General features: G+C 40.8%; 1 protein-coding gene across 2 annotated transcripts in view; it reads left to right on the forward strand.

Moving 5' to 3' along the window:
* Positions 1-4358: 4358 nt before the first annotated feature.
* The window catches only part of MAPK12 (mitogen-activated protein kinase 12), a 30757-nt gene continuing 19019 nt past the window's right edge, over positions 4359-16096 (forward strand). Inside the window, exons 1-3 of one of the 2 annotated variants that reach the window (XM_032220604.1) lie at positions 4359-4715; positions 8736-8865; positions 14008-14066. In XM_032220604.1, coding sequence (XP_032076495.1) covers positions 4600-4715; positions 8736-8865; positions 14008-14066 — 305 coding nt within the window. In that variant the 5' untranslated portion in view covers positions 4359-4599. The remainder of the gene's footprint in view (positions 4716-8735; positions 8866-14007; positions 14067-16096) is intronic. The other variant, XM_032220605.1, reaches the window with a different exon arrangement.

Here is a 16096-nt window from a genome sequence, read left to right on the forward strand (position 1 = left end):
GGCCTTTCTATCCATCAGCGATAGAACTGACTGCTTGAGACACTGAAGTCAACCTTGGCATGGATAGTCACAGCAGCCATACTTTAATAGAAATCCTTGATGGATCATGAGCTAAGATTCCAGGAGGGGTTTGAGTTTGGCTTGCTTTGTTTTGGTTTGGTGTTTTGCACCTCACAAGCAAGCTCCATGTGGATTAAATATAACATGCCCAAATAGCTTTCTTCTTGGTGAAGGAATCATTCAAGGTAAGGTGTACAAAGGAGTTTTTAGCAATATCTAGTATTTATGTGTGGTTAACCGCTAAGCTTCATTCTTTTTTTTATTTTTTATTTCAAAACAAACATACAAATCCTTCTTCTTTACATACTGTAGAAAGTGTATCAGTTGGTTCCAAAAGGCTTTCGTGCATCTCTTCCACCGTCATCAAATATAATTCATATTAATTCTAATATCTTAACTCAGATATTTATTATATTACCATCATCATACCTCCACTTTTATTTGACTATGATTATTTAAACCTCCTTTATCATAAAATATACCAAGATTTAATACATAACTACGTACTGGCATTTCATTTACTTATTTATAAAATCCTCCATTAACATTAAATCCTCATATCTTGTTCTAGCTAAACATCCATAATATTTAATACCAAAATTTTCTAATCCTCCATGTATATAATTTATTATCATTAACCTTTCTTTATTTAACTATATCCTATATCATAAAATTTTCCCCCTATTAGTTAAAACTTAGCTGTGTCTAATTTTGTTCTTTTTATTGTTATTGTTATTAATAACCTTTATATATAGTCCAAAAGTATTTCTATCCTTCCCTTCAAGGGTAACATTCAATATTCCTATCCAATTATTACTTATCATAACAGCTCAACATTGTATACCTTACTATCATTATCAATTTTTATTTAACTATACCTATTATCACTAAATTTAACTAAGTTTAGCTATTTTTAAATTATTCTCTTCCATCTATCAACCTGTATCTCTCCAATAGCAAAACAATCTTATGACTTCTGCCATTTGTGGATCCAGTCCTCCAAACATCCTCTTGAACAAATCTGTATGAACTCCTCTTAGCAACTCCTTGTTTGTAATATCTCTCATGTAATATTGATGCCCTCTTTCTGTTTCCTTGTTCAGCTTGTCTTTAATTATCAGCAGTGTTATCAAATATTTTGCAAATAGTATTTCATAGTCCATAAATTCTTTAATGTTTTCTTCTTCTTCTACGTCCTGTCCTTTGAAATAAATTTTCTCTCCATTTAATTCCTCTTCCAATATTCCATTCCTTCCTCCCTCAAAAATAAACCAATTGCCACGAATATCAACAGGCTCAATCTCTTTATATTCATCTTCCATTTCAATTTTTTGAATTTCAATCTTCTTATTTTGTGTTTGAAGAACATCTTCAGTTTTTTCATCATATTTCGTTGTTAAATGCACCAAATATTCCAATTTTCTCTCAATTCTTTCCTCTGTATCCAACACTCTCTGCAGCACTAAGAGTACTCCCCGGAGAGAGTACAAAGGCCCTGTGGACGCCATGTTTATATGAAGTTATATTTTTTCTTAGAAGCTCAGCAAGACTGAAACACTCGCAAACTCTCTGTAAGCAAAAACAAACTTCAAAGGGACAGCTGTAAAATCTTATCAGGTCTTAAGCCAAACAGCCAAGCAATAAAAGCTTAGAATGTCGAAATCAAAACAATCCATCTGTAGCTTACAGAAAGTCACAAAGAAATGTTAGTAGAATAATCCATCCATTTGAAAAGGTTTTGCTTAGATTCAATCCATGTAAATAGCATTTAGAAAGTAAGATAACCAGTGTCCAGAACCATTACAAAAATCAGATTCGCCGCTAAGTTCTTCTATTCTTTGATTTAAATTAGTTTTTAGATTTTATAGGCAGTCCGTTTTTTAAAAACAATAAAAGTTTCTCACCAGCTAGAAACACTTTCTCTTTCCACATCGTTCCGTTCCGTTCCGAGGTTGCCCTGACTTTGTCAGTCCTGACAGATTGGAAATTTTATTACCAGCAGAAGACTTTCCCTTGCTTCTCTATCGCAGAGATTTTGCGATATCCCCGACATCAGCAAGATGTAATCTTCATGTTCACCATCTCTTCAGGATGATTTAGGTCCGTTGGAACCCCCCACCAATAAAAGTGTCGACTGCGATCTCAGAGCTTTGAGATCGCACATCATCTCATCACGGCCCCGCCCTCTCTAAGCTTCATTGTTAAGTAAGCACCAGGGAAAAAATAAAGAGACCCTCGTCTTTCCACCTTTAAGTTACCATGTTTAGGAAAAGTCAAACCAATAAGAGTTTACACTGTATTTAAGAACTCTAGGCTAGAGAACATACTTTGGGTGATTAAGATGGCTCATATCTTCTACTTATAATCTATACCCTAACTTTTTATAGAGATAGTAGAGACAAGATTGATAAACTGTAACTAAATGAAAACTAGCAAATGCTAAATTTGTCTTATATTACTAGATACCCTTAGGGATATGGTCAAAAGAGTTGATATGGAAAACACAAAGTTGCAATTGAAGTTCAATGCACATTTAAAAAGTGAAAATTTCAATCCTCCTATCATGGCTGCCATCTTGACTTTTTTGACCATATACTACAGACACCCCTGGCTATCCTTGTTCTTCTTGATTTTTCTCTTGGCTATTATGTCTAACTGAATTCCCCAGTCAAGAAATCAATTATGGGTGGAACATATTTTTGCCCACATGCTCTTCTGTGGTAATCTTAGAAATCTCCAATTAACCTCCCTTATGAAAAGAGCAATAGCACATCACAAATCCTTAGAACAGAACATCATTTCAACTTCCTAGGACGTTCTGCAGCAGACCTCAAGATGACTATTTTGGAAAACTAGCATTTTAATTCCATCACTAAGCAAGAGATTGCTGAAGTCACATACTTCAAAAAGTTTCAGACCATCTCAGTGGGTGCTATCTGCATAAACACCTCTCCATCGCCATCATCCACTTCACCCCACATCTATCTAGCACTTTGTTTCTGATGAAAAAGCTGCCGTTCACAAAAGCTTATGTCCTTTTAACTGAATTTGTTGGAAAGAAAAAGTGCTATCGGGTTCCCCCCCCCCCGCCCTACTGTAGACTAATACAGGTTTCCTCCTGTGATCGCCATAGAATCAGGCTCAGCTACAACAGTGAGGAATGCATCATTGGGAAAGTTGCAGGACCAGGTTAGGGCAGATCATCACAGAGAAAAATCTATGTGGCTGCTTGAATGACACAAAATCAACTTTGCCATCTTTATTTTGGTTTTGGATAACATAACGGGCTGGTTGAGGTTTAGATAATCCCAGGGCAGTTTATGAACACATCTAAATTTACTGCTGACTTAATTTATACAATTGCACAATACGTTACTGTACATCAACCTGCTTCATTCCAGTTAAATATGATGGTGGACAGAACTGAAGGGATCTCATCCAAGGAGGTTCCTGCAAATTAGAAATTAGGTTCATCGTATGTCCTGCTTTGATTGGGATTTATTTATGTATTTGTATGCCACCTTTATTATTTTTACAAATAACTCAAGGTGGCAAACATATCCAACACATGTTTCTCCCCTATTTAGCTTTGCATGGCATTCAGTTTACAAGCCCTCTAGAATGGGGTTGCACCAACCCACAAAAGGAGGATATGGTTTTATAGTTCATGGGCCTTGGCATGCGGCACAAAGGGGGAAACTGAATTGCACTAACTTCCCTGCTGCCAGCTTTACTTGCACTAACTAGCCTGCAGATTGCAATCTCCCCATGCTTGAAAATCTGATAAACCTAGAAATGGAAATACTTAGGACAGGAAGACTAGAGGGGAGGCTGAGAGCGAGTAATCTGGGGAGACCGTATCTATGGCCAGGGTGTGTTTGGGAGCACTTTTCTGGGTTTTTTTTAATCGGGATATGCCTATCTTAGGACATCAAAGGCAGTTAATCATGAAGAAATAATGTCTTCCGTTTTCAGCAGCTAGAGAGAGAGAGAGAATCCCAAGGCGGCCCCGCCCGCCATAAAACCTCATTTTTGTTCCATTCTTTTCCAACCAGCTGCTTTCCCCACCATAGACCTCCTTGCTGAAACTTGGCAAACCCAAGGCGGCATTTTCTAACAACGGGCAGGCGAGAGCCAGAAAGTGGGCCCATCCCCGTCCATCCCGCGGGGGTTCTCTCGTCCTCACCCACCCCCACCCCCACCCCCACAAATGAGCGCGGAAGGAAGGGCGGAGAGAGCGGCGCGCACGTGGCCTTTTGGCGTAGTCAAGGGACCGCCGCGCGGCTCTCCTTCTCCACGCGGGGAAAGCGAATAGGAGCAGGCAAGGGGGGGGGACCCAGTTCCGTAGACCCCCGCAAGAGGAAACGCACGCGCGCGCTGCCGCCTCACAAACGGCCCTGCGCGCGCCAGGCTTTAGCAGCGGGTCCAAAGAGCCCGCCGCCCTCTTTTTTTTCCCCGCAGCTGACACTCCTCGCAGGGTTCCCCCCCCCCACATCCCCTCTCTTGTGTGGGCACTCTGGGGAAGAGGGAGAGGCCGCGATGACCGCCCCCAGGAAAGGCTTCTACCGCCAGGAGATCACCAAGACCGTCTGGGAAGTGAGGGAGCGCTACCGAGAGCTGCAGGCGGTGGGCTCTGGAGCCTACGGCGCCGTCTGGTAAGTGGTCGCCAAGGCACACCGGGCGCCCCTGGGTTTGCGGGCAATGGAAAAGAGCCCCGAAGGAGGCGCTGCGCTGCTGCCGGGCCTTAAGTCCGGCGCCGTCCAGCAAGGGAACAATAGCCTCTTCGCACACACGCACATCATTAGGCCGTTCCCCGGCAGCCGGTAACCAGAGGCGGGCTCGCGAAATGCCAACCTTAGTGCATTTTCTCCCGCAGAGCTGCGGTCGGACCTATTCACACGGTACGCTGGATTTGGGGTACTGAGGGGGATCCGTTTTCTTTGAGTTTCTCTCACTTTGCATCAGCCGGGGTCGTTCTGTAAGGATCTCCTGCTTGAACCGGGGGTCGGACTAGATGACCTCCGTGGTCCCTTCCAACTCTGTGATTCTATGATTCTTAACGCGCGGAGACACGAAAAAAGACTCCAATAATCAACAGTTAACAGTATCGTTAATCAAGTTAGCGTGCAGATGGAGAGGTTTTTAACAACGTGTCGTGTGGGATGCAGCACACGCTCCTTTGTGCATTGAAAGTGAACCCAGAACCAGTGGGTGGTGTTAGCAAGACTCTTCGGATGGCTTTGAAGGGTGAATTAATTCTGCTCTTTTTACTATGTTGTATAGAAAATGCGGAGGGAGGAGAGAGAACAGTTACTGGGGGAAATCTGAAACAACCTTGGGCAGTAAATTATAATTTTGCAACAACAGCAAAAATGTGGCTGCTTTTTGTAAAGGGAAATGTTTACCACCACCCATCCACCCCAAAATATTTTTGCAATACATGCCATTTTTACTAACTGGAAATGACTCAGCCTTTTAACATCTTTGCAATGAATTAATCAAGGAGAGAACCTAGAACTAAGGAGAAATTAACTGACAGAACAATTAATCAGTCGAACAACTTGCCTCCAGAAGTTGTGGGTGCGCCACCATTGAAAGTTCTTAAGAAGAGTTTGGATAACCATTTGTCTGAAATGGTATAGGATTTCCTAGCTGAGTAAGGTAGAAAATCCTATACCATTCTATACTAGAAGACCTCCAAGGTCCCTTCCAATTCTATTATTCTGAATATCTTGTTGGGAGTAATTAAAAACAAAAGCCAAATAAACAGAAAGCCAAATTTTCTCTTGGAAACCCAATTCCAATAATTTATAGCCAACATCTAGCCAACCTAAGAGGATCTGATTAAAAAAAAAAACACAAATTGGACTTGTTTTTATGGATGGGAGACCACCAGGAGATTCTATAGCTATAGGGTAGACTGGGAAGTTGAAAAAGCAACTTGAAAAAAGGCAATTGAAAACTGCTTCTATATTACTGCCCCAAACACTACGAAGTGTGTCTATTACATCACATTACATCCTGTCCCTTCTTGATTTCCCTTCCCTTTTAATGGTTCGTTCTATTATTTCCATCTATCAATTACTGGTTTCTTTTCTTCTTTTGATGCCAGATCTCAAATGGAAATAGGAAAAAATGATGTTTTACTTCCTCTGGCATGTGCCCTGAGGATGGTTGGCAATTTGAATGCATTGACAAAACTGTACGTCTGTGACCAGTTATAATTCTGACAGATTTTGGAAAATAAAATCCTGGAATCTTGGATTCAGTCTTCAGTTACTCTGGAGCCTGTCCAGATTTTTCCTTTCGGGGTAGCCTTATTATCTGGTCAGGTGGATATATCTCTGACTCATTGTGTGCAATTTATTCATTGGGTAAACTAAATGGAAGTGAATCTATGTGGAAAAAGGTATTCTGAATGGGATTAACTGGGAAAAATATTTGGCTCCTTTAAACTTTCCAGTTTCCAGTATATATTCTAAGTCAAAAGAAGTAAAATTGAGCAATGTGAAGCTGTGTTGCATAATAGCAATAATTGAAAAGAGCAATTTTTGCAATATTGATAACATATAAGGAAAAATACAAAATACTGAGTTTAAACAATTAAAATGAGTAATTATGAAAAAAGTGTGAAATTATCATTCCTGTAGTTATTGATACATTGGGCAGAATACCACATGGTATTCTGGAATAAATGGGTGCAAGTACTAAATATTACCTATATTTACTGGATTTACCAAACTCTCCACCTTGCTGGACATGTTATGTCTTGGGGTATAGAATTTGAATTTCTAAAGAACACTTGTGATAGATGTGATTCTTTTTATTCTTTATATATAGGCAGTCATTGCATCTCTCAATTCCTCCAGGCCAAATCCTGCTATGGACAAGAACATTAGGCCCATCTAGTTGAATCTAAATAAGCAAAATTGAGGTAGCTACCTGCAGCGTCAAAAACCCATAATTTTCAATATATACAAGTCCTATAAGCTACAAAGAGTCTTATCCTTCTGAAAATGTTTTCAAACTCCTTAAAAAACAGGCAACTATTGAGGTTGCATGGACTCCTGCATGGTTGTATCTGGTGCATTGGCTTCAGTCTTGTGGATCAGAAGGTCCTGATTACAGTCACTGACATCTTCCTCATACCTGTTTGAATTAATGCGGTATACCTTATGTGGGACATCCTTGAAACCACCTTGGTAGCTTCAGCTGGTCCAGAACATAGTTTCAGTAATGATGATAACATCTAGAGCTGTGATGGCAAACTTATGGCATGGGTGCCAGATATGGTACGCAGAGCCCTCTCTGTGGGCATGCGCGCTGTCAGCAGTTGCTCTTCTTGTTTCTGGCGTGCATATGCATGCCGACCACCGGAGTGCCAGAACAGGCCCTTTTCTGGGCGTTTTTGGCTATTTTCCAGGCCATATTCAGGCTGTTTTTAGCACTCTGGCAAAAAAACAAAAAATGGTCTGAAAATGGCCAAAAAACCCGGCCTGAAAACAGCCCGAATAATGGCCCCAAAACTGTCCATAAATAGCCAAAAAAACATGTGCACATATGTGCACCAGCCAGCTAGTCTTTGAGTTTCTGGTGCTCTAGCGCATGCGCATGCACAAACATTCCAGTTTGAGCACTCAGTTCCCAAAAGGTTCACCATCGCTGATCTAGAGTCTCTCATGTAACACATCTTTTGGGAAGTGTTTCCTTCTCAAGTGCAAGTTTCCTTTCCTTCTGAGTGCAAGTCGAGGTATTTACCGTTAATACCCTACATGGCTTAGGACCTGAATTTTCTCCCAGTGGCTTCTTCCTGTCCAATAAGACCCATATAAAGAGTATCCCCAGCCCCCTAAGGAATATCATCCCCAGGGACCATGTTGCCTGTGCTTTGGAACTCCTTCAAGTTTTAACTGCCTTAAATTCCATTGGCTTTTCAGAACACATCAGAGCATGGCCGTGGAAGAGGATGGTGTAACCCCTCTTGTTATGTTTGGTTGTTCCTCAGGTGTTTAGTTATTGTAGAGATGAATCTAAGTTGCTTCAATCTTTTGGATTGGAGTGGCATATGACCCCCTGTAAATAATACATTATGTTGTTGTTCTATCTTACACACACACATACACAGTTCGCTCTCGCTTCTCTCTCTCTTACGTGGAACATAATCTTAAGTAATTATACTCTGCTGAGGTGAGTTCTTAATTCTTTGATAAAGTATCTGTCTCTCATGCAGAAGTTCTCTGGCTCCTCTTAAAAGGAGGTGATGGAAGGTGATTGAAAATAGGTGTCAGTGCCAGTTAGAGAAACGATACTACTTTAGCAGATTTCTTGTTACAATACACCTCTCAAGCTGACAAACTTGTAAATAAGCAGACTAGTTTGTTATTAAGGAAGAAGCATGTAGTTACTGTGTTGGTGGTGCTAGGAGTGAGCCTCCAGTCAGTGAAGAATTTTCCCAACATAAGCAGACTTCTTGCCACACTTAGAAGGAGAACAGGGCAGAGGTAACCTCATTTGAACAACCATCCTTATTCATTCATATACATCCTTGTAAAACAATTAAAGATAGGAGCTGAATCTTTCCACCTTAGATGATTAATACAGTAGTTATTTTGGCTTGACAGGTCCACACGTCTTCTCTATTTACATCTAATTCAACTCTTTCTGTCTCTGTTAAGTTCAGCTATTGACCAGAAAAGTGGAAGCAAGGTGGCTATCAAGAAGTTGTACCGCCCATTTCAATCAGAGCTTTTTGCCAAAAGAGCCTATCGGGAACTGCGTCTTCTGAAGCACATGAAGCATGAAAATGTGAGTACTTGCTCTAACGAACCTTTTGTTCCACAGTCCTTGCGCACTCTGATTTAGTAGCCTAGCAGGAACTAGTTCACATGGTCTAACATGGATCTATTCTAGATTATCTGAATCGTTATTCTTTTTTTACTATTTCGTCTAAATGAGTAAGTTTTGCACAGCCTTTCATTCCTCCACTGCCTCATCAACTTATTAGTAACAGGTCATGACTCATGAGATGCAGAATAGCAATAGCAATAGCAGTTAGACTTATATACTGCTTCATAGGGCTTTCAGCCCTCTCTAAGCGTACAGAGTCAGCATATTGCCCCCAACAACAATCGGGGTCCTCATTTTACCCACCTCGGAAGGATGGAAGGCTGAGTCAACCCTGAGCCGGTAAGATTTGAACTGCAGAACTGTAGTCAGCTGAAGTAGCCTGCGGTGCTGCATTTAACCACTGCGCCACCTCGGCTCTACCAGAAGCCTGGTATGGACAAGCACTGCTTAACAACTCTAGTTTAGCCCTTCATAAATAAACTTCTTTTTTCTCAGTAGGGGTGGAGATAGCATCCATGCGTGGGTTGACATTGTCTGCCTTCTGATTAGACTGAGTCTGACTAAAGTTAGTTAAGACACGCCCTTTGTTGTGAGCCTTACCCTTATCGCTTATCTCCTAAGCTAATTGGTATTCTATCTAATTTCATAAATTACTGGCATTTGTTCCAACCTTGTGCCAGGACTAGACTTTAGTCTGAGCTGTCATCTGGGATGGAGCGTGAGGGCCTGGGCCCTAGAGCTTGCCCTGTGGGCCATCTGCTTGCCCAGAGCCTCTGTCAAGGCGGGAGAGAGTGCAGCGCTCTTGGGAAGGGTACTATAGGTGTCTCGGATCCCTGCTTATCTCCATTGGCAAAGATCAGCCGCAGGTCTCTTCAGCGAGTTAACTGACAGCTCCAGAGTGTTTGAGGCCTTTGAAGTGCCGCGCAGCTTGCCGCAATGTCAGCGTTGCTTTGTTGTGGTCGTCAAGGCTTCCCGACCTGTAAGGACCGAGAGGAGAGAGAGGCGCGGCTGTCAGATTGTTGCCATGCCGTCTCAGGCATCAGCTGTAGTTTGAGATGCGCGGCTGTTAAATTGCTGCTGCGCCATCCGTGAGCCGGCTGGATCCTCTGCTGAGGGAGTGGAGCTGTGCAGCTGCCTGAGCTGGCCCTTTGACTTGGCTGAGTCAGGTCTCTTTAGCAGCGTTTTTGGACAACTTTGAGAGGCACAGAAGCAGCGCGCGACACGATCGTGCTGAGAGGGAGGGTGAGCGCTCAAATTTGCCCAGGCCTCTTTCCTAGCTGCGTTCTGCCCCAGGGACGACTATACGCAGTGCGGGCCTCTAACAGCGGTTTAGAAAAGGCGCAAACCGCCATTTTGACTCTCAACCACCATTTTAAGATGGCAGACGCATCGGCTGCTATCCTGACTGCTGAGGGGGCTGTGAGCCAGGGGCTTCTAATCACGGTGGCGGCTTCCACTTCCTGGGCTGTGGCTGATCCCAAGGGGCATAAGAACTCTGACAAGGTCAAGGCCCATTCTAAAGGCAAAAAAACTTCTAAATCAGCCTCTCGGCCTGACACAGGCAGTGATAAGACACTTGAGCAAAAACGTTCCAAGGCCGCTTCTCGTAGGCATTCTTCTTTGTCCTCAAAAGGGGATAAAGTGTCACAGGCCAGCAGCCTTAAATCTGTCCAGCCCTCTCCTGTTCATTTGGAACACACCCCTGGTCCTTTCAGCCCTCTTTTTCCAATAAACATCTCTGGTCTGTTGGGGTCAGGCTCTGATCTGAAAGGACAGCTGTTGCATGATGTGCAATTTGGGACTGTGGTCAAAAGGCCTGCTGAGGCTACATTCACCCCAACAACTCCAGGGCTCCTCCCGGACCTGACAGGGCCTTCCCTGACGGTGCTCAATGTACAGGAAGTCATAGCCTCCGCCATCACCCAGTGCATAGCTGCAGGTCTCCCAGGGTGCTAGGGCGACACCCCCAGTGCCCCTGATGGCTAATGTGCCAGCGCCTCCTGTGGCTAACTCTACTACATTGCCGGTTCCAGCAGTCCAGAAGCCCTTGCCACCAGCTAGATCTCATCGTAGCCAGTCTCCTGTCTCTGAGGATGGGGAGATTAAGGACGTGCAGTTTTCTTGGGATGAGGAGGCCGTCCCAGAAAAACCATCTTTCTTGGGCCTGTTCCAGCCAGCCCACTTCAAAACATTGCTGACCAAGGCCAAGGAACAAAATAGGAACAAAAGCCATCTCAAGCCCTCCACTAGGATCTTACACCTAGGGGCATGGATTGATTCGATCTCTGGACAGGTCTTCCTATCGGGTGATAGGCAAGCGAGCATTAAACAGCTGGTTGGGGAGGTTTTGAGTCACCATAGGGTCTCCTTAGCCACTTTATCCCGTTTGCTGGGGAAACTAGTATCAGCTATTAACATCATGTCTTGGGCATGCTTACACACTAGGGACATTCAGTGGTTTATCTTACCCTTCCAGAAGGCTCTCAGGAATACAACACTGCTCTGCATTTACTGTGTTATTGTAAATACTGTGATTCGCGTTTTCTGCATAAGGAGTTGGTTTACTAAACTGTTTGTTTGATGACACGTTGAGTCTGTCTAAGTTCTTCTTCGCCGAAAAGCTGGGTAAGGCTAGCAACAAAGGGCATGTCTTAACTAACTTTAATCAGACTCAGTCCAATCAGAAGGCGTACAATGTCAACCTGTGCATGGATGCTATCTCCATCCTATTAGAAGAGGCGTATCAGGTAAGTACCTAAGTACCAATGCCCTTTTTCTAAGCGTGGCCATGAGAATGCCATCTCATTTTTAGTTAGCATTACCTTTGACTGCAAATCTGGGATAAGTTTAACAGAACAATCCCAAATCAAAGTCATCAGTAAAATTATCTACATAGGCAACATGTTTTTTGTGTTTCTGACTTCTAAAAGTTGTTATTCTTCCAGCTTTAATCTCTTTCAGCCTTAAAGTACACTTGTAAAAGGATCACTTAGTCTGCAAAAGCTTATTGAACACTATTGAAACAATCAGCAGTCAGAATTGGTTAAATGAATAACAATTAAGATCTATCCATAATTAAAGTCTATTCAGTTAAAATTGGAACTGAAAAATACACTAATCTCATAGTCTTGATAATAAAGAAACAGAGCAGGTGGGTGAAAATGCTAACCATAGTTTAATATGTAGCGTAATATTACAGAATGCCAAATTTAAAAAAAATCTTAATGATTAAGAGAGAATTGTTGTATAGCCTAATGAACAAATGGCGCCAGTTTGATATTTTGTTCACCGAGCCCTTTGGCTGAATGGTATTGTTGTGTATTTCCATGCTATTGCTATCTCAAATGCCTGGAATTTTATAGGAACTGTGACTTTAAATGCAGTTTTAGAAATGTTGTTGTGGAAATTTTGTTTTAATTATAACTGATTTTTAATATATTGGTACTGCAAAATTATTTTTGTGATTTGGAATTACAGCATTAAAAATGATAGGTAGGTAGGTAGGTAGGTAGGTAGGTAGGTGGGTGGGTAAGTAGATGATAGATAGATAGATAGATAGATAGATAGATAGATAGATAGATAGATAGATAGATAGATAGAATATTTAAATACGTATAATGTAAATAGTTTACTATCATATCTGAACAATCATAACTTTGCAGAATGCCTGTTCCCCTTTTTTGAAAGCTAGAGATCAAAGGATTTTGTTATACCAGTTGATATTTCCATGTGTTTTTGACAGGAATAATTTTCAGTCCAATTAAACATATATTTTGTCTAGTAATTATCAGTACTGATTATGAATCTGGGGGTTGAGGAAGACAACGCTGCCTTGTTGCTAGTTGCAAATATTCCATTTCACTCAAGCCATAATAGTTTTGTTAAAGTGCTGTTTCAGAGTGTTTGTTTTAGCATTGCATTTTAGCATGGAGCAAACAGAATATATTTTGAATCCATTTATTACTCTTTTTTCAGCACTAATCATCTTCTATTTTTTCTGCCAAGCAAATAAATTAGTAGGTAAGAATCAGGCAGGTTTGTGGTTTCATGCAAGTTAATTTGGTCAAAGTTTTCTTGATGGGATGCGGTAAATCAAGGCTCAGCACTTTTATTGACTCCTGGCTTTGTCATTTCTCAGATGAATGCTTGTGGGTCATGAATTTTCATGAAAATATATGAGATAATTACAGGCTTGTAATATTTTATCTACTCATTAAATATTTAGGGGAGGGGTATCTATGTATGCTCTGTTGCTAAACCAAATCTAAAATGGGTAGAAACCTTTTAGTGGTGAAGGATCATAGTTAATATTTCTGCATGAATGATGTTTATAAGGGCTTTACATCTTCCATGTGAACAAAACTTAGGTGGCGGCAATACAATGAGAGGCTTTATTTTTTAATTGTGATAAATCTTTAAGATTATTTCCTTCTGTTGCCTACCTCGGGGCACCGCGGATCGGTCCTTAGTTGTTTCCAGGGTGGCTCCGCAGGGCAGCTCTAAGCACCCTGAGGGCTGGATCCAAGCCTTGAGTTTGACACCCTTGCCCTACAGCAAAACAAACCTTGAATTCACTAATTATTTGTTTGTCATATTTAAGAACTGTCCATTTCCTTCACAAAATGATTCTGTGAAGGGTACGATAAAGTATTAAAAACATATAAACAATATGTAAAATTTAAAAGTTGGGGGGCTTTCAGGGCACCAACCGTCCCTTTCATTGGCGCAAGAAAAGATTCAGAGCTGTGTTTTTAGCACCTTTATGGAAGGCCAAGAATGGGGACCTGCCTCACCTCTGGGAGGGTAGGTAGGCTTCCACAGAGTGGGGGTAAAGACGGAGAAAACTCTCTTTGTGGACCCAACAGTCATTCATTAACTGCCGGGGTCTGCAGCACATCTTTCCTGTGTGATCAGGTGGATCAGGCTGATGTAATGGGATAAAGACAGTTCCATAGGTAATCTGAGCTCACACAATATAGGGCTTTAAAGATCATAATCAATACCTTAATCTGGATCTGGAAGTAGACTGGCAATTAATGTTTCTTATGCAAATAATTGCAATGGCAGTATTTTCTTATTTGTTTTTCTTTTCTTCTATAGGTAATTGGGCTTTTAGATGTCTTCACACCAGATCCTTCACAGGATAAATTTAATGACTTGTAAGTGTATAATTTTGGGGGGAAACTTTGGATTCTGTGTTATGATTTACACTAAAATAGATGCTGATCTCAAATTTCTTTGTATTTATATTGATGGAATTGTTCCTTCTTGCAGACCTGGGCATTTTTTGGCTCACAGGTTCCAGTCTGGCATATGGCATTGGCATCAGTGGGAGGACATATTCAGAAATATGTCGGGGTGGGGGGTGGGGTGGAGAGAATGTTGAAGGCAGGATGCCCGTGTAGCACTTGCAAATGGTGGGGCATTGGCAGGGTGGCAGTGGCCCTCCACAGCATTCCCAGTTTCTCATGTGAGCCCTTAGGAAAATTAGTGGCCTACCCCTGTTCTTGGTTAAGCTTGCTTTGGAGTTAACTGGAACAGTTTGGAATCTGGTTCTTCATATTAGGATACATTAATTTAGATGTTGTTGAGCATTGTCATGCTGCAAGAATCACATGACTATACATAGAATAAAATGACATCTCAACCATCTATGATTTTACACACTGTGAACTTAGAGATAGATTGTTACTCCTTATGGCATTAAGTAGAAAATTTAATTCTGAAAGATTGTTCTAGTTTTAATGGTTAAAATTTTACCAAATAAAGCCGTAGGACATTTAGACCATATCTGCCAAATAAAATGTAAACTAGTACTTTAATGCTTGTTTTGTTTTCCAGTGGTGAAAATATTGCTGATGGAATTATTTAAAGTAATATGTCTTATTCTAAAAGTAGTTCATTTATTTATTTGTTAGGTTTATATGCTACCTTTTTTTTGGTCAGACTACTTAAATATCTGATTTTTTAAAAGCATGTTTATTATTTATAATTAGGTATTGGAAGATCTAGTTATTTATTAAAAAGTAGATTGGTGTAGCCATTTAAAACGTAACGTTGCTTTTTCTACTTGACAGTAGCCGGGTATAAACTGTGACAGTAGCCACAGTTTCTGCTATAGTCAATCGACATATAAAATGGCTGAGACTGATGGGTGCTATAGTGTGCAACACTTGGGAAGTTTAAGCTATTTGTACAAAAAATAGAAATATGTAATTTCTCCCGCCCCATCTAGCCAGAGAAGTCTATGAAACTTTTATTAGTTACTTGGGTTTCTACAATTTATTGCTTCTATAAACAGTTTATTTTCCTCTCTTCTGCTTTAAATTAGTATTGCATTTTTGCATGTATTTGTTACCTTTTAACCCTGTATTTAAAATCCTGCATTTTCTTATTACATGTGAGCACAGTAGTATCTACCATACATGTATTAGTGTAAAAAGGCTACAGTTATTACTTCAACCATATTTTTGTCATTAGTTACTTATATTGTTGGAATAGCTTGCAAGCTATTCGGCAGCTTTGCAATATTCATAAGCTGTGGCACATTAGCCATAATAAAATCATGGAGGAAAGCACACATCAGTGTTTTCATTATTCAACATTTGTCAGCACTCCAGGCCTGGTTCTTTGTTTATCCTGTTTTTGTTTTTATTTTAATCAGAAAGCTCTGCTTTTTCCTTTGCACTAAATGCAGTCCCCAGAAGCTGAAAAGTACCTGCTTTTTTCTGCTCCCTTTTTATCTGGGTTTTTTGTGTGTGCAAATTTCACTGTTTCCCTTTGAATTTAAATAATAGACAGGAGGGTATAATTGGACTACCTTAGACATGTTTAAAGGTTTAAGTGGATTTCATTTAATTTAGTAGAATTTCTAATTAAGCATTAATAATATTTTATTACTTCTGACAAGCAAGATAATATTTCTCCATGTGCCAAAGCTTCTCACATCATCTGTCCTGTTCCAAAGCCCCCAAGCCTTGGTCCTTCCAATAATATACATTACAATCTTCAAAAAAAAAAACAACAATTGTTAGAGTCTTCTTCATTTTATCAGTCTTGGGCTTAATAGCACACATTTGTGCCTCTCCATTTATTTATTTATTTATTATTTAAGACATTTATATAGCCAACACTCCAGAAGATAGGCTTAAGATACAGAAGGATCTTGACAAACTTGGGCACTATCTAA

The sequence above is a fragment of the Thamnophis elegans genome, chromosome 7, assembly GCF_009769535.1.
Source record: "Thamnophis elegans isolate rThaEle1 chromosome 7, rThaEle1.pri, whole genome shotgun sequence".
NCBI lineage: Eukaryota > Metazoa > Chordata > Lepidosauria > Squamata > Colubridae > Thamnophis > Thamnophis elegans.